Source organism: Puma concolor, chromosome B2 (assembly GCF_028749965.1).
Source record: "Puma concolor isolate L17-30 chromosome B2, mPumCon1.1.hap2, whole genome shotgun sequence".
Classification (NCBI taxonomy): domain Eukaryota; kingdom Metazoa; phylum Chordata; class Mammalia; order Carnivora; family Felidae; genus Puma; species Puma concolor.
In genome coordinates this window covers 141,798,952-141,821,755 of record NC_141671.1, presented here as the reverse complement: position 1 = coordinate 141,821,755, position 22,804 = coordinate 141,798,952, and the positions used below count along the sequence as shown (strand labels likewise).

Genomic DNA, 22,804 nt, shown 5'->3' with positions numbered 1-22,804 from the left:
CATGATCAAGTGGGATTTATTCTAGGAATGCAAGAGTAGTCCAATATTTATAAATTAATCAATGTGATACATCACATTAATAGAAAGAATAAAAACCATATGATCATTTCAATAGATGCAGAAAAAGCATTTGACAAAGTACAACATCCATTCATGATAAAAACTCAACACAGTAGATTTAGAGGGAACATATCTCAACATCATAAAGGCCATATTATGAAAAATCCATAGCCAATGCTGTACTAAATTGTGAAAAACTGACAGCTTTTCCTCTGAGATCTGGAACAAGACAAGGATGTCCATTGTCCCCATTTTTATTCAACATAATGCTGGAAATCTTAGCCATAGCAATCAGACAAGAAAAAGATAGGCTACTGTAGAAGTTTCTCTTTAAGAAATGTTAACGCTGAAAGGAGTAAGCACTGTTTGAATATAAAGTTTATTAAATCTCTAAATCCTTGATGAGACTGAGTACATGAGTTTCTGCCATGCATGTTTTGGTCCTGTTTAAAAAATAAAACGAGGAGACTCTTTGAAGTCATGCTGTCATCTTCTTCCTTAAAAAAAAAAATATCTATTGTAACGTTATCTTAAATTCCTTTTGAATAATAGCATTAGTCTTTTCTGTGTGTTCTACAGAAGAATAAAAATTGTTTTTCACCTATCATTCTGTATTATAGATTCCTTCATTCTCCTATAGTTTTCCTAACAGTTTGCCTAGCACTTATTTCAACAGTGTTTGGGTTCCTACTATGTAACAGGTCAGGAAGAAGGTAATATCACCAGGCTGTGTAATTAATGCTTTAGCTCACTCTACAATGCTGGCTGCCAGGAGTCCCTCACCCACCATGAGAGGTGGCATAAAACATACCAAATGGCCATTCAATATAGTTCTTTGTTCTCAAGGAATTTCTAGTTGTGCATAAGTTCCAAAAGTCGCATAAATTATTTCCTCATCAGGGGCACCTAGGTGGCTCAGTCGGTTAAGTGTCCGACTTCAGCTCAGGTCATAATCTTCTGGTTCTTGAGTTCGAGCCCCGCATCGGTGTCTCTTCTGTCGGGACCGAGCCCACTTTGGATCCTCTGTCCCACTCTCTCTGCCCCTCCCCTGAATGTGTGCTCTCTCTCTCTCTGTCTCTCTCAAAGTAAATATAAATAAACTTAAAAAAAAAATTTCCTCATCAAATGAGATCACCAACAAATTACCTAGGTGGACCTTAGGTGCTTGCCCCCTGCAGAAAAGCTATCTCTAAAACCTTGACTTCGAGAGATTTTTTAAGTGACCATAAGAAGAATACTGCTGCATTTGTTTCCTCATTTTTGTTAAAGGCATTCTCTATTATTTTGTTCCATATACCCCTCACAAAACTTAATGCTAGGAAGAAAAAAAACAAACATTTTCTCTCCTGGAGACTTAGTATAATTATTTCCAGTAGAGAGTAAAAATTCTATAATTCAGTGTATAAATTGTCAGAGCTAACACCTGTAGGATTTACATACCTGCTTCTTTCATCGTTTGGTTTTCTGTTTCTTCTTTTACAGCCTTATCTAATGAATGCCTTTTACTCTAAACTGACTTAAGTCTCATTTTGGAAGGATATGGCATTAAAAACTAAAATAAAAATGATGGGACAACTTACGAGTGTCTGTAAAAATACTCATTTGACTATAATCGGGTGCCTGCATTTGTAGTCAGCTGTGCTTTGAGCACATTATGAGCTAACACCGTCAGGGTTTTAAAGTGTAAAGCAGGGGTGCTCTTCTGGCTGTACTAGTGATCTTTCCCACCTCCCCACCATCCCCCAAATACTGTCATGGTAATGAAAACATCATTCTCTATTAGTGGTTGGTAAGAAAATGTGTGTCATTGCTGAATATCATTAGGTGTTTAAGTGGCTACTGTCTGTAATCATTCATACTATCATTTCAGTTTGTATGGCGTTTTTTTCCCCCCCATAATTGCTTCAAGGCTTTCACAGAAAGCTATGGTCACCAGTATTCATTTCTTCCTCCGTGGGGAGTCTGAAAGGGGAAGATCAAGCTACAGAGTAGTCTTGGGAGGATTTGCTTTGTCATTGGCTGAGACTTAAGTCTGAAGGGCAATCCTAAAGAAATAGGCTAGCAGTACAACTTTAAACCTAGGAAAGGAAGGTTAACGTGTGTTACACCAGTTTTCTGGTATGCAGCTGAGTGTGTATCAGTTAAATGTTAAAAATTTAACATTTCAAACGTGGTTATCAGAGCATGTATATTAATGCCAAAGATCTAAGTTTACATGGTTTTGTTTTGTTTTAGTCTTAATTACTAATTACTTTATTACTTTCTATACGTACGATCATGAAGCATAAGCTTTTAGTTCTTCTGCTTTGTTTTTGGTATGCAAATTTGTTTTGTTTTAATTATGTGAAGCAGAATTCTAGAAAACAACTAATATTCTTCATTAATGGTAAATGCGGTCATTAAATGCATAGTTTTTATGCAATAAGAGCCTGTCCCAAAGAGGGTTACCTCCTTTTTTATTCATAGTATGTTGGAGCTACTATGTTTTCCATGATTTATTGTCTGGAACTCACCAGATTAAGTTTTAGCAAATTTGGTAATTTAAAATAATCTATAAGTACAATAGTATTGGAGATACACAATTTTTTTTTTTTGCTAAACTACCATGACTAAATATACCAGACTAGATGATTCCCAAACTGAAATGTTTAGCTTCTTACCAGTTTAAGCATTTCAGCGCTGTATTTTTGAAGTGTTACTTGTATAATTCTACCCGATTTATCAGTGAAATAATTTTTCGCAAGTTTCTTGACTTTACAAATTTTGGGAATCTCAAATCTCAGGCTGGGAGGAGAAGTTTTCCCGTTTTATAGTTGATCGTTCGCTTATTCACTTATCAAAAAATGTGAAGCACCTACTATGCACTTTGTAGCTGCAGGGGACATTAAGATAGATGGGAAACAGGTGCTACCCTTAAGGAGCATATGTTATCACAGGGAGAAGAAACCTCTCTATGCACAATTACGAGATAGTAGCTCATAATGCCGTAAAGAAGCATGTGCAAGGCACGGCATTTACCCAAAGGCAGGAGTAATCTACGAAGTAGGTGCCTTGGTCCGGGGTCTCTTCTCTGGCTTCTATGGTGTTTCTTTCATCTTTCCTACCAGGGCCAGAATTAGGCAAGAAGAAGGTTAGGAGAGAGAATCAGCAGCACCAAGGGGTGCTCAGGGCAAAAGTTCCCTAACTTGGAGCCAAGGGTGTCTGAGCCTCTTGAGGTGATACCTGATGTGGAAAGAAGGTCACCTCTTCCTTATAAATCTCCTTTAGAAGGGATGTTAGTGATACATGTACTCGCTTCTGCTCTTAAACTTCCTAAGCTTCAGGGGACTGCATCTGGGTGGTGGTTGTTGTTTTTTAAACCATGAAGAATCAAGTTTTATGTTGGGTGCAGGGGATGTGTGTGTGTGTGTGTGTGTGTGTGTGTGTAGAGAGAGAAAGAGAATGAGAGAGAGAGTGTGTGTTTCACTATTCTCCAAAGTATGAACTCATTTTATTGATCTTTTTGTAAACTAGATGCTTTCCGATGCAGCACCTGGAAAACTGAGAATTGTCCATGGTGATGTGTTGACATATAAGATAGAAAGGGCTTTTCCAGAAAGCCTTAAAAGACGGTGGGAAGATGGTAAGTGATTTGGGGTTGGTTTTCTTATTTTCTTTTATAATTATTTATAGTACAAATATTTAATGCTATTATACATTACAAACATTACACATTTATATTAAATATTATAAAAACAGAATTGAGTACGTAGTGTGCATTATAATTTTTTCTGCTTTTCTACTCTTTTCCAAAATGATAAATCTAATTACTTTTTCTTCTATTTTATTTGTCTTCTATTTTTCAAATGTTTAGGGTTCTCCTCAAATAAGCTATTTTTAGGACACCATGTAATGATGGGATAAACTAGGAAGTGTTCCTTTTTCCAAATGGTGAAAAAAAGAAGTGTTTTAGTAAACGAAGCCACACCCAGTTACCAGCGTCTCGCATTCCGTGGCCAGCCAAGGGTCTTCATTTTTTAGACAGTCGGGTCCCCACTGTGTACCAACTCTTTGGAATCCGGAGATAGATGGGGTGTGTTACTTGCCTAGAAAGCCCTTGAGAACACGTACTACTGGCGTGACCGCTTCCGTGTGTGTGGCCGCAGCACCAGAGAGGTGGCCGCTGCCTGCCTCCGCCTTCCGGCTCTCCTCTCAGCACACTGCCTTCAGGTCTCCGGTCCGGCCCCAGTCACACCGGAGCCAGGGTGACCTCCCGATTTCCTCTCTCAAACCTTACCTGACGGAGTTCTCAGGCATTCATTTGAGTGTTACCTGCTCTTCCGGATGTTTTCTCTGCTCGTGTCTTCCCTGACACCAGGTCCTCCCGTTTTTCCCTTTTACATTGTATGACTTTCTCTAGCTGTTCCTTGCTGGTGGTTCTTTTTCCAGCTACCTCTTAGATGTTCCTGAGATCTTTCTTCTTGAGCACCTGCTCTTGTGCTCCAGATTTGCAGGAATTCCCCTGCTCCTGTGGTTACACTTACCACCTGTGTGCTGCAGACACTTCTATCTGTCTATGCAGCCTGTACCCCCTTCCTGGGCATCTGATCCTCTGACAGCTTCACCTGGGTGCCCCATAGGCACTTTGACCTCCTCACGTCCGGATCAAATTACCTTTTCCCTCAAATCCGGTCTCTTTCATAGTTTTCCTAAGCCGGGAAACCTGAGGACTTTGAACACTAATTAAGGTAGAATGTTTTTCTTAATAATTCAAAGCTGACGATGAGGAAACATTGCTTTTGAAGAATAAATGGACTGAAAATTAGGTAGCTGTGTCGTTTCATGTATTTTTGTTTGACGCTGTTAGTACCCAGTTTGACTTTTATTCTTAACCAAAATACTATTCAGAATACTTTGATGAAATCGTTACAAGTTGTTTTTTCCTCCTGCTAACCAGATCCTCCAAATGTACATATTATTGGAAATCTGCCTTTTAGCGTATCAACTCCACTGATTATCAAGTGGCTTGAAAATGTTTCTTGTAAGGATGGACCTTTTGTTTATGGCAGAACCCAGATGACATTGACTTTCCAAAAGGAAGTGGCAGAGGTAAGTTCTGACCGTGTTTTTGGTTTTTTTTTTTTTGTTTTTGGTTTTTTTTTGGCTCTTCGAATTCTGAAACAAAGTAATACTGCATTTTTGTGACAGACTGTGTTTTCTAAGTTAATGCTCCATTACACATACACACCAACACCAGCTCAACCAACAGTTAAGCATGTCATGATGATGACAGGTGTGACTGCTGTGAGCTCTCCATGGAGAACACGGGTGCTGTGCTGCCAGCCAGGAAGGCCGTGTCATACCTACAGGGACCTAGTAGGGCCATAGAACAGTGAGAGACGTGATCTGTGGGCTGCTGCTGATACAATAATACATAGGGATTGGCCTGTGATTGGTTAAAGTTGATACATTGAACTTCATGAGATGGTGAGGAATGCGGTAATCAGTCGGTTTGGAGAAAGGGAAGGAGGTTGGTGTCTGATTATGCAGTACATAGACTTTCACTTAATCCCCTACTTCTGCTGGGCCTGCTATGCCTGCATTCCCATGGCGGGAGTGTTCCCAGGTCACTCTCTAGAAAATAATCCTACGGGGTAATAAGCAAGGGCAGGTTTTGTGCTGCAGAGGTTTAATGAGGGGATCTGCAGATTATAAGTGTTTTGTTTTTTTTTAATTTTTTATTATGACTTACAAATACAGAAGAGTATGTGATGGATTTGTATGGCTTAATAAAAAGAACACCTGAATCCCCCCCACTCAACTCAATAGTTAAACTCCCAACATCGTTGACACCCTCTTGTATGCCTCATTCTGATTGTATCTCTGGTTTTCCACCTGCCACCAAAGTAATCAATACCATGAATTTGGAACTTATTATTCCCTGTTTAGTTTGTCACATAGATTCTTATCTGTATAATTAATATACTTTAGTTTTCTCCATTTTTGAACTTACGCAAATGGATTCATGCACTATGTACTTCTTTTCTCCTCATTCACTTATGCTGCTCATAGCTGTAGTTTATTTGTGTAGTTATACACTACCCACTCTTTGACTAAGTCATAATTTATCTGCCCATTCCCCTGTTTTGGAATCCTGTTCCAGTGTTTTTACGAACAAAGCTGTCATGGAGAGTCTTCTATTTATGTCAGCTGGAGCACATAAGCAAGCTTTCCCTAGAGAATATATCCAGAAGTGGCCATGCTGGATCTTAAGTTCCCCCAATCTTCACTTTGGCTAAATAATGCTAATTTGCTTTCTGAAGTCATCATGCCTGTTTATATTCCCACCAACAGTGTATGTGAGTTCATTTTGCTTCATATCCTTGCCAGTACTTGATATTGCCAGACTTGTACTTTTTGTTAATCAGAGCTGAATGGTGTGTTTTGTGGTTTTATTTTGTCTTTTGCTAAATTTTTAATCAAATTGAGCGCCAGGGTCACCTGGGTGTCTCAGTCGGTTAAGCGTCCAACTCTTGATATTGGCTCAGGTCATGATCTCATGGTCAAGATCAAGCTGTGTGCTCAGCGCAGAGCCTGCTTGGGGTTCTCTCTCTCTCCCTCTCCTGCTGTCCCTCCCTCACTTTTGCACATGCGTTGTCTCTCTGTCTGTCTGTGTCTCTCTCTCTCTCTCTCCCTCTCCCTCTCCCTCCCTCCCTCCCTCCCTCTCTCCCTCCCCCTGCCTCTCTCTCTGTCTCTCTCTCTCTCTCTCTCAGAATGAACTTTTTTAAAAAACTAAGCACCATTTTGCATGTTTATGGACCTTTGAGATAGCGTCTTTTTTGTGAAGTACTTGCCCTTTGCTTATTTTTCTGTTGGATTGGATTGCTTGGTCTTATTCTCCTATATTTGGAGGAGTTCGAACATGGTCGAACTTCTTCACTAACCTCTACCAACACCTCTGACATAATGACAAAGCCTCTATCGCACTGGTCTGATTAGAGACCCCAAGAAGCACGATTGTATGAATCTAGGAGACAGAAGGCCCAGTGTTATAGAAGACAGAGCGTGGAATCCTCAGAAGAACATTCAGTTCACCTCAGAGTAGCACAAAGAATTTGATAAGACACCTATCATGTTTGCATATACTGAAAGAATAGGTAAGTTGGGGAGAGTGTGGGGTTGAATTAGTGATAAATAGAAAATCAAATACAGGAAGGATTGAAGCAAACAAAATATATCACTGTTAGAAAGACAAGTAAAAATGTTATTGGAAATATATAATTATTTATTCTGGAAACTGAAGGAAAAAAGAGGGACCTGTATAAAAAAAATCACAGAACTTTACTGAGAGTCTCAGAAAATCACTGAGCTAAATCAAGAGAAATAGAACCCTGGAAGAAAAAAAAAAAATGAGTATTATAAAGCTGCTTCATTTTTCCAAATTATGTTTTTTCAGTAACATCTTGAAATGTAGTGAGTGAAGTCCCAGGGATCATCTTGAGTGGACCTGTAAGAATGGAAAAGAAATTTTGAAAAAAAGAAGAGTGATGAGAGAAGCCTTGCCTATCAAATGTTAAAATGTGTTGTAAACTCTAATAACCGAAGCACTGTGACTTATTATGAGACGGAGTGATGGCTACATTAGAAGGCGCAGAATCAGGGGCGCCTGGGTGGCTCAGTTGGTTGAATGTCTGACTTCGGCTCAGGTCATGATCTCGCTGTCCGTGGGTTCAAGCCCCGCATTGGGCTCTGTGCTGATAGCTCAGAGCCTGGAGCCTGCTTCCAGTTCTGTGTCTGTCTCTCTCTCAAAGGTAAACAAACATTAAGAAAATTAAAAACAAAAAAAAACCAGAATCAGACAACTTCGTATTTGATAACGATTGTATCCTGCGTCAGCAAAGGAAAAAAAAAAAGATTATTTAGTGAATGGTTGGATATTGAAGCAATTTAATAATTCACCGTACGTAATAAAAAAAAATAATTCACACATAAAAATTCCAGTTCCTAGAGCCCACCGGCCACCCTGCTGCCACTGTCCCTGTGGCGCCTTAACAAAGGCACCGTCTCAAAGCACGAGCAGTCCTAAAGGTGCCTGGAGAAGTCGGGGGTATGGACACACTGACCAGGGTATTGACAGCCTTCTATGAAGAACCGGAGAAACCTAATAGTGCTGTGCGTTTTTAATACATTTTTTTTAACGTTTATTTATTTTTGAGACAGAGACAGAGCATGAACAGGGGAGGGGCAGAGAGCGAGGGAGACACAGAATCTGAAACAGGCTCCAGGCTCTGAGCGGTCAGCACAGCCCGATGCGGGGCTCGAACTCATGGACCGTGAGATCATGACCTGAGCCGAAGTCGGATGCTTAACCGATCAAGCCACCCAGGCGCCCCATGCTGTGCGTTTTTAAAGCATCACTTAGGAGCTGCTGCCCCTAGAAAATCCAGAAATAGAGCTGCCTCACCTAGAATCGACAGAAATGAAAGAGAAATATGAAGCTATTGTAGAAGAAAATAAAGAACAAAAACAAAGCTTGCTCTGTATGCACCACCTCAGAAGTGTGCTGAATAGGGTTCTTCTCAGTTGAAAAGACACTGAAAAAATGGTGTTGTCTGACTTGAATAGTTTGTATAGTATGTAATATTTTGCAGAACAGCTTCCGTAGAACTCTTGATACGTTGAATTCACCTGTATCACACTTTAACTGTCACAAACACATATACTTCGAAACACCAACAATATAAAAAAAAAGTTTCCAGTTACTGTATCTTCAGATTCACTACTCTGTTGTGCAGTGGCTACTCTGTTGTTAATTTTAGTCAGTTTTCATTTTGGATATTGTAGTTTTACGTCTAGAAGTTCCATTTGGGTCTTGTATTTTCCCTTACTTCATTATGTTCATGCTTTCCTTGGCATCTTTACATATGTATAATATTTATAATAGCTGTTGTAAGACCTTTGCTTATTAATTTCACTACCTCTGTCATTTCTGTATCATTTTACCATTTGCTTTTTTTCCCTTCCCTCTTTCTATGGGTCCTACTTTTCTGCTTCTTTGCAAGCCTGGTAATTTTTATTATTTTTAATATTTATTTAATTTTGAGAGAGAGCACACAAGCAGAAGAGGAGCAGAGAGAGCGAGGGACATGCAGATTTCAAAGCAGGCTTCAGGCTCTGAGCTGTCAGCACTGAGCCCGATGTAGGGCTCAAACTCTCGAACCCATGAGATCGTGACGTGAGCTGAAGTCGGATGCTTAACCGACTGAGCCACCCAGTCCCCCCACAAGCCTGGTAATTTTTGGCGAGATGCTAGATATTGTGAGGTTTTGTTTTGTTTTGTTTAATCTTGTGGAGGGCTGGATTTTGTTGTATTGGCCTGAGTGGTGGGTTTTGTTCTGACACAAAGATGAGTCACGTGCATATTGGTTTGGAGCTTGCTTTTAAGCTTGCTTATGACAGGTCTATAGCAGCCTTTAATCTGAGGCTAATTAAAGTCACACTATTAAGTCCCAGCCTTTCTGAGGAATCCACCCAGTACCCCGTGTATTTCAAGGGCTCTTTACTTGGCTGTTGGGTGTACAGACTATCTCTAGCCCTGTGTGACCTCCTTTTGTCCCACTTTCTGATGCTACTTTCTCCAGCCTCCCAACCTCATGCACTTCTAGATCGATGCTCTGTCAGAGACTTGAAGGGATCCCTTTGCATATCTCAGGAGCACCCTCCCCTTTCCTGTCTCCCATGCCCCCTGTCTGTCTCTGTCTGTGTGTGTGTGTGTGTGTGTGTGTGTGTGTGTGTGTGTGTGTGTGTGTGTTTATGTATCCAGTAGTGTGCCTCACAAGTTCTGGCTGCCTTGGCCTCCCAGAGCCTGGCATCTGTCTCCTCTCGTCAGACAGACCACTGGGCTCTGTTTCTACTCCTGCTTGTGCTGCTGCCTGAGTATGGCTTCCAGGCTGTTAGCTGCTCAGTTGTAAGGCTCACCTCTCACCTTCTTTCTCCGGTGTCTGTGCTCATAGTCCCGTAATGCTGTTGTTTAGTTTATGCAAAGTGTCGTTTCATACATTTTATTCAGCTTCATCCTTGTTTTTTTGTAGACAACTTTTTAATATCAGAATTCCCCTGAGAGAATTATATACATATGTGAGAATTACACACACACACACACACACACAACACATATATATATAAAATGTAGTCACATTAGTTCTGTTCTTTAGATGCCTTCCTCTGCATTTACACATGTGTAAGAATTCTATTCCTTAGATCTCTCCCTCTCTCTTTACCTATGTTCCACTTGAGAATAGTGGTTCTCTGTGGAGACGATTTTGCCTCCAGCCCCCCATTCAGGGACATTTGGCAGTATCTGGAGACATTTTTTTTTTTTGTAGTGCGTGACTTACTCAAATGTGGTACGTTTACACTGTTGGGCAACCACTGCCTCTGTCTAGTTCCATAAAATATTTAATGCATACCTTTTGAAAGCTATATGAAAGCAAAGATTACTTGAGTGATTCAGAAGAAATTTCTGTCATTTAACTCACTAGGCAATTTATTGAGTTTTACAGTTGTAAATTTTTAATTATATGAATATTTTTCACTTTGCTTTTAATTTGCCTATATGCTACTGATAATAATATTGGCTCTTACTTATGGAATGTCTGCTATGGGATGGATGCCACTTTAGGTGCATTTTCTTATGTAAGCCTCAAAGCAAGCTAATGAAATAGTATTTTTTAATTGACATTGACACACAAAGTTAGTTTCGGGTGTACAACGTAGGGATTCAGCAACTGTGCACGTTGTGCTGTGTTTGCCCCAAGAGTAGCTGCCATCTGTCAGCACACAAGGTATTACACCACCGACTGTATTCCCTGTGCTGAACCTTTCATCCTTGCGACTTACTAACTTTTGATAGGAAAGGATACTGAAGCTCTGAGATTTTAATTAGCTTCTTCAAGACCACACAGCTACCAAGTAGCAGAGCTGGGACTTAGGCCAAGCTAGTCCGGCTCCCAAAACTTGATCTTCTAATCACAACAGAATAATATTCACGTGGACACAGATTCAGTATCTATGACATGTATAAATTATGAGGAAAGTTAAACTGAACAAGCAGAATTCTGGGTACATGTAAACTCAAAATTAAATGCTTAAAAACAAGTGATGAGAAGCAGCTAACAAAACACCAGAAATCTTCACAGAACTATTCAAAATTAAGGAATTTAAAACCGAATTAAGGAGCTTTTGCTGGAAGTTTTTCATATAATTTCAGAGACTTTTATTTAATTATTGACCTGTCAGAATCTTAAAATCATGATTTATAACTATTACCTTCTTTCTCTTCCATCACTGATTACTCCCTCTTTACTGGATTACTACGATCAAAAAGGAAACCTGCTCTAATGTCATCTGTTTTACAAAACAAAACAACTCTGTCTCTCTCTGTCTCAGAAATAAGTAAACATTAAAAAAATTTTTTTTTTTTTAAAAAGGTGCCTGGATGGCTCAGTCAGTTGAGCGACTGACTTCGGCTCAGGTCATGGTTTGTGAGTTCAAGCCCCGGGTCAGGCTGTGTGCTGACAGCTCAGAGCCTGGAGCCTGCTTCAAATTCTGTGTCTCCCTCTCTCTCTTTGCCTTCCCCTGCTCACACTCTGACTCTCTCTGTCTCAGAAATAAATAAACATGAAAAAAAAAATTTTTTTTAAACAAAACAAAATGGGAGCCTGGGTGGCTTAGTGGGTTCAGCATCCAGCTCTTGAGTTCAGCTCAGATCATGATCTCCTGGTTTGTGGGATCGAGCCCCACGTCAGGCTCTGCAGGGTCTGCATCGGATTCTCTCCCCCTCCCTCTTTCTCACTGTCCTTCCCCCGCGTGTGCCTTCCAGAGCTGGCTCTTGCACGCTAGCGTGCTCGCGCGCTCTCTCTCTCTCTCTCTCTCTCTCTCTCTCTCTTACAAATAAATAAACTTTAAAAGACAAAACAATCTCCCTTGACCCCACCTCATGCCTTCTGGCTATCTATAAAAACCTACAAATTCGGGGCGCCTGGGTGGCGCAGTCGGTTAAGCGTCCGACTTCAGCCAGGTCACGATCTCACGGTCCGTGAGTTCGAGCCCCGCGTCAGGCTCTGGGCTGATGGCTCAGAGCCTGGAGCCTGTTTCCGATTCTGTGTCTGCCTCTCTCTCTGCCCCTCCCCCGTTCATGCTCTGTCTCTCTCTGTCCCAAAAATAAATAAACGTTGATAAAAACCTACAAACATTGTAGTCTATTTAACTTGATGGTTGCTTAAGTTCGAACCCATTCTAGAAGCATTACAATTTTATCCTTCCTGCCCATGTTTTATGTATTTGATATCCTATTTTATGTCTTTTTATGTTGTGTATTCCTAATTATCATAGGTATGGTTGATTTGACTACTTTTGTCTGAACCTTCATACTAGCTTTTATGAGGGGTTGATTTACTACCTTTAATGTATAATACTGTTACCAGTGAAATTTTTTCTTTTGTGATTTTCATCCAGTTATGGCATTTTCTGTTTTGCTTAAAGAAATCCCTTAAACGTTTCTTGCAAGGGCTGGTTTAGTGGTGATGAACTTCTTTAACTTTTGTTTGTCTTGGAAACTATCTCACCTTTAATTCTGAATGATAATATTTCTTGCTGGGTAGAGTGTTCTTGGTTGTAGGTTTTTTTCTTTCAGCAGTTTGAATAGATCATGTGTTCTGGCCTTCAGATTTTCTGAAAAATCAGCTCTTATAGATATTTCCTTTTATATAACCAGTTGCTTTTCTCTTGCTGCTTTTAAGACTCCTTCTTTGTCTTTAATTTTTGAGATTTTACTGATTATCTGTCTCCATATGGACCTCTTTGGGTTCATCTTGTTTAGGGTATCTCTGCTTCCTGGACATAGATCTGTGTTTTCTTTTCCTTGTTAGGTAGCTTTTCCCTTATTTCCTAAAATTAAGTTTTCTGGTCCTTTCTCTCTTCTTTCTGTGTGACTCCTTATAAGATGGGTGTTGTGTGCCCAATGTTGTCCCAGAGGTCCCTTAACCCATCCTGATTTTTTTCATTCTTTTTTTCTTTTTGCCATTCAACCTGAATGATTTCTACTGCCCTATCCTCCAGATCACTGATCTGTTCTTTTGCATCCCCTGATTTGCTGTTGACTCCCTCTGTGTGTTTTCCCTTGCAGTTATTGTATTCTCCAGCTGTAACTGGCTCTTTTTTTATATTTTCTATCTCTTTATTTAAGTCCTTGCTGAGTTGATCCACTCCCTCCGAGTTTGGTGAACATCTTTATAACCATCACTTTGAACTCTTTATTAGGTAGATTGCTTATCTCTTTTTGTTTAGTTCTTTTTCAGGCTTTGTCCTGTTTTGTTTGGAACCTTTTCTACTGTCTGCTCATGTTGTCTAACTCTGTATTTGTTTCTATATGCTAGGTAGGTCAGCTGGGATTCCTGTTCTTGAAGGAAGTGGCCTTATGTGGAAGGTGTGCTGTGGGTCACCAGAACCATATGCTTCAGGGGTGTCCCCTGTTGGCTGTATGCACCCTTCTGTTGGCACTGGACTGTGATTGCAACAGGTACACTGGGGGGCAGAGATGCCCCACCCACTTCCCCGGCAAGAGTTGATTTTTGGGGCAACAGTCTCCACGAGGCTCTCTGCCAGGTGTACAGGGTAGGAGTCCAGGAGCACCTGCCAGGAAGGCGGGTTCAGCAATGCAGGTCTTCAGGGGAACACCGGGGCAGGGCAAGCGGTGCCAGAAAGGTATATGGAGAGTGTCAGACTAGTGCCCGCCAGCATCGGACGCATAGGCTGAGAGGGTAAGAAGAATAGTGCCTGCCAGCATGTCCACTCTTGGATAAAGTTCTTACACAACCCTGCCCCTTTGGCCTGCTCCCTAAAATCAGGCAATATATTTTCTGCACATATGGCCACTTTTCAAGCAGCTGCCTCTTTGCGGAGTCTCGGAGCAAGTGAGGTTATGTGTAGTCCCGTTAAGCGCAGAATCTCCATTTCTGCTAGCCTTCCAATTCTCCCAAAGCAAAGCCCAGCTGCTTTTCAGAAACAGAAGTTATGGGAACTTAACTTCCTGGTGCAGATCCCCAGGGTGGGGGGTGCCTGGTGTTGGGCTGTAACCCCTCACTTCCCAGGGAGGACGTTTGCACCTGGGATATATCTTCTCTCACTCTTGGGTTTGGTTCCTGACCTGACCATGTCTTTGTCCCTCTTTCCCTTTTTGAGGCTTTGTCTTTATATTTACAGCTACCTCCGCTGTTCTCCCAGTCGTCAGGTCATTCTCAGGGAGAGTTGCTCTGTACGCAGCTGAAGCTGTGCTATGTTCACGGGAGTGAGCTCAGGATCCTCCCGCTTTGCTGTATTCCTCACTTCTGCCCGTCTGGAGATATTTTTGGATGTCGCAACTGGGGGGTGCTTTTGGTGTCTAGTGGGTAGAGGTTAGGGAAGCCGGTAGACATCCTTCAGTGCGCAAGATAGCCCCAACAACAGAGAATTGCTCCACATTTACCAGCCGAAAACGTCAGCAATGCCGAGGATAGGAACCTTTGCTTTAGGGTATTTAGCCATAAAATCTTTTTCTCAGCCATCTTAGAATTTTCCATCCCAAAAACTTGGGCCCTTTTGTGTTTGTTAGGAACTGTAAGGCATCACTACTTTCCTAAGGCCCATGTCATTCCCGGCTTATGATTCTAACTCTCTTCTGTGTGTTTGAGTTGAGCATATATTAATAGTTTTCTTGTTTTCTCAGCCTTTTGATTTGTTCTTGGACTCTTATTTTCTCAGATGACATGATTATTATGGTATTTCTGTTCTTGAATAACACAATAGAGATGCAAAACACTATGTACTCTAATTCTTTTGGGGGAAAATGCAAAGGAACAGAGGCTTAAGAGGTGGAGGAATATTTTCAGTGACTCAGAATGTCAGTTGTGATTATTAATAACAGTGTTGCTTTAACTTCAGCATATGCAATTATTTTTCTTTAACCAGAAAAAAAATGTTGATTTTAGTTAAATTTTAGTACGGGTATCAAGAAGAGTTTACATTGAGTCTATAATTTATGGAATGCTCCAGAAGCATGGTTAACACTGGTCCTCTGACCAATTTTCACATTTTGCAAGTGAAAGTCTAAACAGGACAATATATGGCGAGCAGTATTTTCTCATATACCCTCTGTTTGCTCTTGACAGTGTCATATTTGTGATTTTATATTCCACAGATAGCGCTCATTAGGCATTAACTTTGCTTGGCTTTGTTGAGTTGTAGAGCAGAAGCAACTGATCACAGTCCTCTTCTCACCAGGTCTGCAGGGTCTAAAGCTAAGAAATCAGCTCGCACACATTAAAGAACATATAGACAGTATAAAGTTCCAGCTCATAAAATAGAATCAGACTGTGTAGCAGTAAATGAGACCTTAACAAATCTCATCTAACCTCATTTCATAGATGATGAAACTGAGGCTCAACATAAGTTAAGGTCTGGCAGAAAGTCACGGAGCTAGTTACAGGGAAAGCTGAACTTGAACCCAGGTCGTGTGTTTTCTGCTGCAGTCATGATGTTTAAGTTCTCCGTGTGACCGGACCTGTGGTCTTTCCTTTCTGGGTCCAGGATCAGCTTATTGCTCTCCTCCCATCTTCAGGGGCCCCTGCCGCTTAATGGTCCATCCCTAGCAGGGAGGGAGGGAGTTACCTTGCCAGGAAGTATGTCGTTTTCAGTGTCCCTGATATTTGGCTGTGTAGCTTCCCAAGAATAAGCCTAATTTTTCTACTTAAAATGATTTTAGATGAATGAGGAAGAAAATAACACTGTCTTTGTGAAATCTTTGACCCCTGGTTTTTCTTAAACTGCCTCAGAAGGCTTTTAAAATCTCCAGGGTTAGAGGTTTCCTTTTACTGAAAAATTAACTGGTTTGGTTTCCCGGCCTTTTGTTGTTAAAATCTCTACCTTGTAACGGAGTTTGAACTCTAATAGCTTTACATATAACGTATCATAGAAATATTAAGTCCTGTTTGGATGACTGATTTTGACCATGTAACTCTTGTGCTAGTTTGTTGTTATTGTTGTTGTTTTTTTTGGGGGGGGGGGTTTAAAAATGTTTTTGTAACATTTATTTAATTTTTAGAGACCGAGCAGGAGTGGGGGAGGGGCAGAGAGAGAGGGAGGTAGAGAATCCGAAGCAGGCTCCAGGCTCTGAACTGTCAGCACAGAGCCCGATGCGGGGCTCAAACCCACAAACTGCGAGATCATGACCTGAACAGAAGTCAGCTGCTTAAACAGCTGAGCCACACAGGTGCCCCTCTTGTGCTAGTTTTTAACGAAATTTTTGCAGAGCTTTCTGTTCTGTGGCTTGAATTTTTCCATAATGAATGTGCTGCTTTCTTCTGAATTCAGGTGTATTATCCACAATTTTCATCTCCACAGCCTAGGTGTATTTGCTGCAAAGTTTGGATGGGTCAAGTTGAGGGGTCAGGCTTTACTGGCAGGAGTGGAGGCCTGCCTAGCACCCTGAGTGAAATATACTTAAGCATGCCTTCACGTCCAATTCGTTTACCCTCTGTGCCTCACTGGTTTGCTCGTTGGTTAAAGTGATTTTTAAAATTTTGTTGAATTCATCAGTGAGAACACCTTTGAGGTATAAGGTAAAATATTGGAAAACAATCCAGCATAAATACTAATTTTCATATGCAGACTTTCTTTTTTTTAAATGTTCATTCATTTTTGAGAGAGAGAGAGAGAGAGTTGGGGGGAGGGGTTGAGAGGGGTACAAAAGGATCCGAAGCGGGCTCTGCACTGACGGCAGAGAGCCCTATGTGGGGCTCGATCTCATAAACTGTGAGGTCATGACCTGAGGTGAAGTCAGACGCTCAACTGACTGAGCCAACCAGGCACCCCTGGTTTATTTATTTATTTATTTTTAACTTTTTTTTTTTTTATTATTTTTTTTTTTATTTTTGAGACAGGGAGAGACAGAGCATGAACAAGGGAGGGTCAGAGAGAGAGGGAGACACAGAATCTGAAACAGGCTCCAGGCTCTGAGCTGTCAGCACAGAGCCCGACGCGGGGCTCGAACTCACGGACCCTGAGATCATGACCTGAGCCGAAGTCGGCCGCTTAACTGACTGAGCCACCCAGGCGCCCCTATTTTTTTTTTTTATTTTGGGATTAAGTTCACGCTAGATTTTAGTTTTACACAACTGCTTTGAATTGTGCCGGTTGCACAGTGCACTTTGAAGTTTTTACTTTTGTGGCAATGGTACATTTAAGCTCCAAAAGAAATTCGTGAGGAACTAGAAATATTTTTGACCCTTTGATCCATAAGTTTATTCTTTAAATACGGGCTTCTGGTGTTTGTCTTTTTTTTTTTTTTTTGCTTGAATATCTGCATTTCTTGGTTTTACAGTTTAGTAAGGAACAGTTTGCTTTGTCATTTATATTGTAGCAGCCTATCACTTATCCTGAACTGGACCTCCCAGTCACTTCAACTGTCTAAATATAGACCAGAGCCAGGTAATTTAAAAAGAGGGATGAGGTGGAGGGATGGCTTCTGAGTAACAAAACAGATGCTACGAAATCTATTACTTTCCCCACAGGAAATTTTCTGAGCATCTCAGATAATTTTTTTTTTAACGTTCGTTTATTTTCCTGAGTGAGACAGAGCACAAGCAGGGGAGGGGCAGAGAGAGGGAGACACAGCATCTGAAGCAGGTTCCCGGGTGACAGCACAGAGCTTGAGGTGGGCCTCGAACCCACGAACTGTGAGATCATGACTTGAACCAAAGTCGGATGCTTAACCGACTGAGCCACCCAGGCGCCCCGAGCATCTCAGTTTTAAAACCTACATAAGGCAAAGCTCTTGCGAGCCAAATTATGTGGTTTTCGTGTCCAAACAGGTCAGAAGTAGCAAATAATAGGGAATTTTAGGGATCTGCACATGACAGTGAAGCAGGAAGACAAAATGCAGTGCGGTAAACATTCATTTAGTGGTGTGGCACACGGCCGACGTGCTCAACTCCGCGATTAATCCAGCAGCCATTGGCGTTTGTAAGGCTGACCCTGTATCACTTAGAAGAGGCTCAGAGTATCCAGTAAACTCTAAGAACATAGAGAAGCAGGATACATTTTTTAAAAGTCAGTGTGCCTCATTTTTTTTCATCCTCCACTCAGTTATGTCTAATCTTAACATTGCCATATTTTTAGGTCTTTTTTTTTAAGAAATAAAATGTTACAGATATGCTTAAAACCCTCTTCTGCCCCCTTTCTTTCTCTCCTGTGAGTTGTACTCAAAATTGATACTCATCATTCCCATGCATGTGTTTTGCAGTACATATATGTTCACACACAGGAAACAATGACGGGTAATGTTTTGAAGTTTTTATATACATGGAGTCATACTCCACATGTTTTCTGCCACTTCATTATTTTCTGCTCTATTTTGGGATCTGTGCTGGTAACACCTTCTTACTCATTTTAACTGTTACTTAGTGTTCCATTGTCAAAATTACCACAGTTTGCTTATTCATTCCTGTTGACGGGCCTTTATGTTTTTCTCGCCATTTTTGACGCTATGCATGTATGATGTGGTAGGGAACATTCTTCCACGGTATTTCCTTGTGGAAGTATATGTACTGTTCTCTAGGACACGTCCTGAAGGTAGACCTAAAGGGTCATGAGGGTGTACTCAGCTTCGGCTCTCCTGTATATTTTGCCAAATTGTAATGCAGAGTGCTTGTACCTGTTCTCCCTAGCGGTAGGTGGGGGTTCCTCTGGCTCCATATATTCACCAATTCTAGGTTCTGCCAGGCTCTTTTTGTTGTTGTTGAAATTTTGTTCATTTCGTGGATAGGAAAGCTTATCTCATTATAGCTGAAATGTGTATGTCCTTAATTTGTAATGTGGTTGAGCATAGTTCATGGTTATGGTTCATTTGGGTGCTCTTAGTGTATTTCTTAGCATATTTTCTATTGTTTATCTTTCGGTTACTGATGTGTAGGAGTTCTCCTATGTTTTGAACACTAATCCTTTGTCAAAGGAGTTTCAAATACCTTCTCTCTGTGACTTATGTTTATAGTGTTTTTTTATTATGGAAGTTTTAAATTTTAATAGATAACAGATCAGTCTCTTACGGCTTTTGCTTTTGCATCTTCAAGAAATTTTTGCCTAGCATGGAGTAATAAATACTTATAAAAATTTTAAAGTTTTGCTCTTTATTTTTTGTTAATGCACTTGGAATTTATTTTTGGTTATGGTACGAGATGGGGAGTTACTCTTTTCTCCTGTAGATATACCTACTTCTACCAATATCACAGATTGAGTGGTCCATCCTTCTTCTATTAGTGGTTGCTGCCTTACATCTGTCACACGGCAAACATCCACATGTGCTTGGGTCTGTTTCCAAGGCCGTTGTTCTGTTGGTCTGTGCCTAGAGCAATGCCATACTTGGCCTTAATTTTGATGTCTGGTGGGGTGAGTCTGCCCCAGCCTGCCCCACGTTGATGTTCTTCAGGAGCTTTCTGGCTACCCTGGGCCCTTTGTCTTTCCATATAAAATTTTAGGGAATTTAATGTAAATTTCCTTCCAAACATCCTTTGAGATTTTGGTTGAAATTGCATTGCAATTATGAGTTAATTTAGATATACCTGGTTTTGGGGCGCCTGGGTGGCTCAGTTGGTTAAGCGTCCGACTTCGGCTCAGGTCATGATCTCGCGGTTACTGAGTTCAAGCCCCGCGTTGGGCTCTGTGCTGACAGCTCAGAGCCTGGAGCCTGCTTCGGATTCTGTGTCTCCCTCTCTCTCTGCCCTTCCCCTGCTCATTCTCTGTCTCAAAAATAAATAAAACATTAAAAAAAAAATTTAGATACACCTGGTTTTAAAATTGTTTAGGTTCTTAAAAGATGAAATTCCTGGTTTTTGCAAAAACAAAAGAACACTCTCCAAGAGTTCTGAATATTCAAAGTTTTATTAGATTAAAAGATTTTTTTAATGTTTATGTTTGAGAGCGAAAGAGACAGAGTGTAAATGGGAGAGGGGCAGAGAGACCTGGAGACACAGAATCTGAAGCCGACTCCGGGCTCTGAGCTGTCAGCACTGAGCCTGATGTAGGGCTTGCACTCCTAGACCGTGGGATCATGACCTGAGCCGAAGTCGGCAGCTTAACCGACTGGCCCACCCAGGCGACCCTAAGTTTTATTAGATTTAAATAAAGAAAAGCACACTGTTGAAAATGTTCCTTCATATATTTTGGTAATTCATAAAATTAAATAAGTCTTTTTAGTTCTTAATTATGCTTACTAATTTCTTCATTCAGCAAATATAGACTGATACTTGTTTCATATAGGACCTTCTCCTACATAATGTAACAGTGGTTTGAAAATCCCCAGCATCCAGTGATAGGGAAGTTTTCTTACTGGATTTTTGAGTGCATTATATAGGATATAATTCACATTTCCTAGGTTCGCTTCTGCTGATATTGGAGGAAAATGTTCCCCATGCTGCCTGTGTATCATGTGTCAGACAGCCTACAGTTTTAAAATTTATCTCAACACTCCATCTAGTGTCCATAGATAATAGGATGTTGGCTGCATTCCGTCTAATCAGACTGGATTAATTATTTGCTAAAAATTCCTTTTTGTCCCATAGAGACTTACAGCCAGTACAGGAAGCAAACAGCGCAGTCGCCTTTCTGTTATGGCCCAGTACCTCTGCAACGTTCAGCACATCTTGACCATTCCGGGTCGGGCTTTTGTCCCTAAACCAGAGGTGAGTTTCTGTTTATTTGTAAATCTTTGTTCATCTGAGAATGTGTCATAGGAAATTATCTCTAGGATCTGATCTTCACTTCCATGCAAACTGTACTGTTTATCTCTCCTGAATAAGAAAAATCACACTGTGTGAATAGTTCTTGTCCTACTTTTTCTCCCTTTTACAGTGACCAAATGTCTACGTTTACCCATGCTTCCCTGGTGGTGGTGGTATTATCACCTCATACTCTTAAAAGTATTCTAGGATGGAAGATAAATTGTATGGTCACTTCATCTTCAGAAAAAGAAATCAGTATTCGTTTTGTGATTTCTGCATAGATTTCTAAATTCAAGTTACCTCAAACATTTTTTATCATGAATTTTTTTTCCACCTTTTTTTTTATTTGAAGTGCAATTAACATACAGTGTTATGTCAGTTTCAGTTGTACAACATATTGATCCAACAATCTTCAACATTCCTCAGTGCTCACACAGTAAATAAAAATATATTTATTTTGAGAGAGAGATCGTGTGTGTGTGTGTGTGTGTGTGTGTGTGTGTGAGAGAGAGAGAGAGAGACAGAGACAGAGACAGAGAGCGTGCACATGTGAGCGGGAGAGGGACAGAGAGAGAGGGAGAAAGAGAATCCCAAGCAGGTTCCACACTGTCAGCCTGACACGGGGCTCGATCCCACAAACTGTGAGATCACAGCCTGAGCTGAAATCAAGAATTGGATTCTCAATTGACTGAGACACCCAGGTGCTCAATGACTTATTTATTTTATAACTGGAAGTTGTATTTATTTTACCCATCTTCTCACCCCCCTTCCCTCTGGCAACCACCAGTTTGTTCTCTGTGGTTAAGTCTGGTTTTAGGTTTGTTTGTTTCTTTGTGTCTTATTTGTTCGTTTGTTTTGTTCTTTAGATTCTATATGTAATTGAAATCATGGTATTTGTCTTTCCCTGACATATTTCACTTAGCATATACACTCTAGGTCCATCCATGTTATTACAAAAGGCAAGATCTCATTCTTATTTTATGGCTGAGTAATATTCCTTGTGTGTGTGCGTGTGTGTGTGTGTGTGTGTGTGTGTGTATACATGCATGCATATGTACCACATCTTCTTTATCCATTCATCTATAAATGGACACTTGGATTACTGCCATATCTTGGTTGTTGTAAATAATAACTGCTATAAATAGGGGTGTATATATCTTTTCAAATTAGTGTTCTTGTGTTTTTTTGGGTAAATACTAGTAGTCATATTACTGGATCATATGGTATTTCTATTTTTAAGTCTTTGAAAAATGTCCAAATTGTTTTCCACGGTAGTTGCACCAATTTACATTTCTCCCAACAGGGCACAAGGGTTCCTTATTCTCCACAATCTCACCCATATTTGTTATTTCTTGTCTTTTTGATTCTAGCCATTCTGACAGATACAAGGTGATGTCTCATTGTGGTTTTGATTTGCATTTTCTTGATGATTAGGGATGTTGAGCCTCTTTTCATGTGTCTGTTGGCCATCTGGATGTCGTCTTTGGAAAAAATGTTTACTCAAGTCCTCTGTGCATTTTTTTTTAATTGAATTCTTTGGTGTTGAGTTGCGTAAGTTCTTTGTATAACTTGGATACTAACCCTTTATCAGATCTGTCATTTGCGAATATCTTCTCCCATTTAATAGGTTGCTTTTTGTTTTGTTGATGGTTTCCTTTGCTGTGCAAAAGCTTTTCATTTTGGTGTAGTCCCGATAGTTTATTTTTGCTTTTGTTTCCCTTGCCTCTGGAGTCATATGTAGAAAAATATGGCTGTGTCAGAGAGATTATTGCCTATGTTGTCTTCTAGGGGTTTTATGGTTTTGGTCTCACATTTAGGTTTTTAGTTTATTTTAAGTTTATTTTTGTGTATGGTGTAATGCACATACACAGTATGTTTTTATAGTTCTCTATTCCTTTCTTCTTCTCTTGCTCTCTTCCCTTGTGGTTTGATGGCTTTCTTTAGTGTTATGCTTG

The 22,804-nt window shown here is 40.5% G+C and overlaps 1 protein-coding gene across 1 annotated transcript in view; it reads left to right on the top strand.

The window, feature by feature from the left end:
- Positions 1–22,804, top strand: part of TFB1M (transcription factor B1, mitochondrial) — a 65,292-nt gene that overhangs the window by 14,679 nt on the left and 27,809 nt on the right. Inside the window, exons 3-5 of the mRNA XM_025925491.2 lie at positions 3,574–3,682; positions 4,997–5,148; positions 20,691–20,810. Coding sequence (XP_025781276.1) covers positions 3,574–3,682; positions 4,997–5,148; positions 20,691–20,810 — 381 coding nt within the window. The remainder of the gene's footprint in view (positions 1–3,573; positions 3,683–4,996; positions 5,149–20,690; positions 20,811–22,804) is intronic.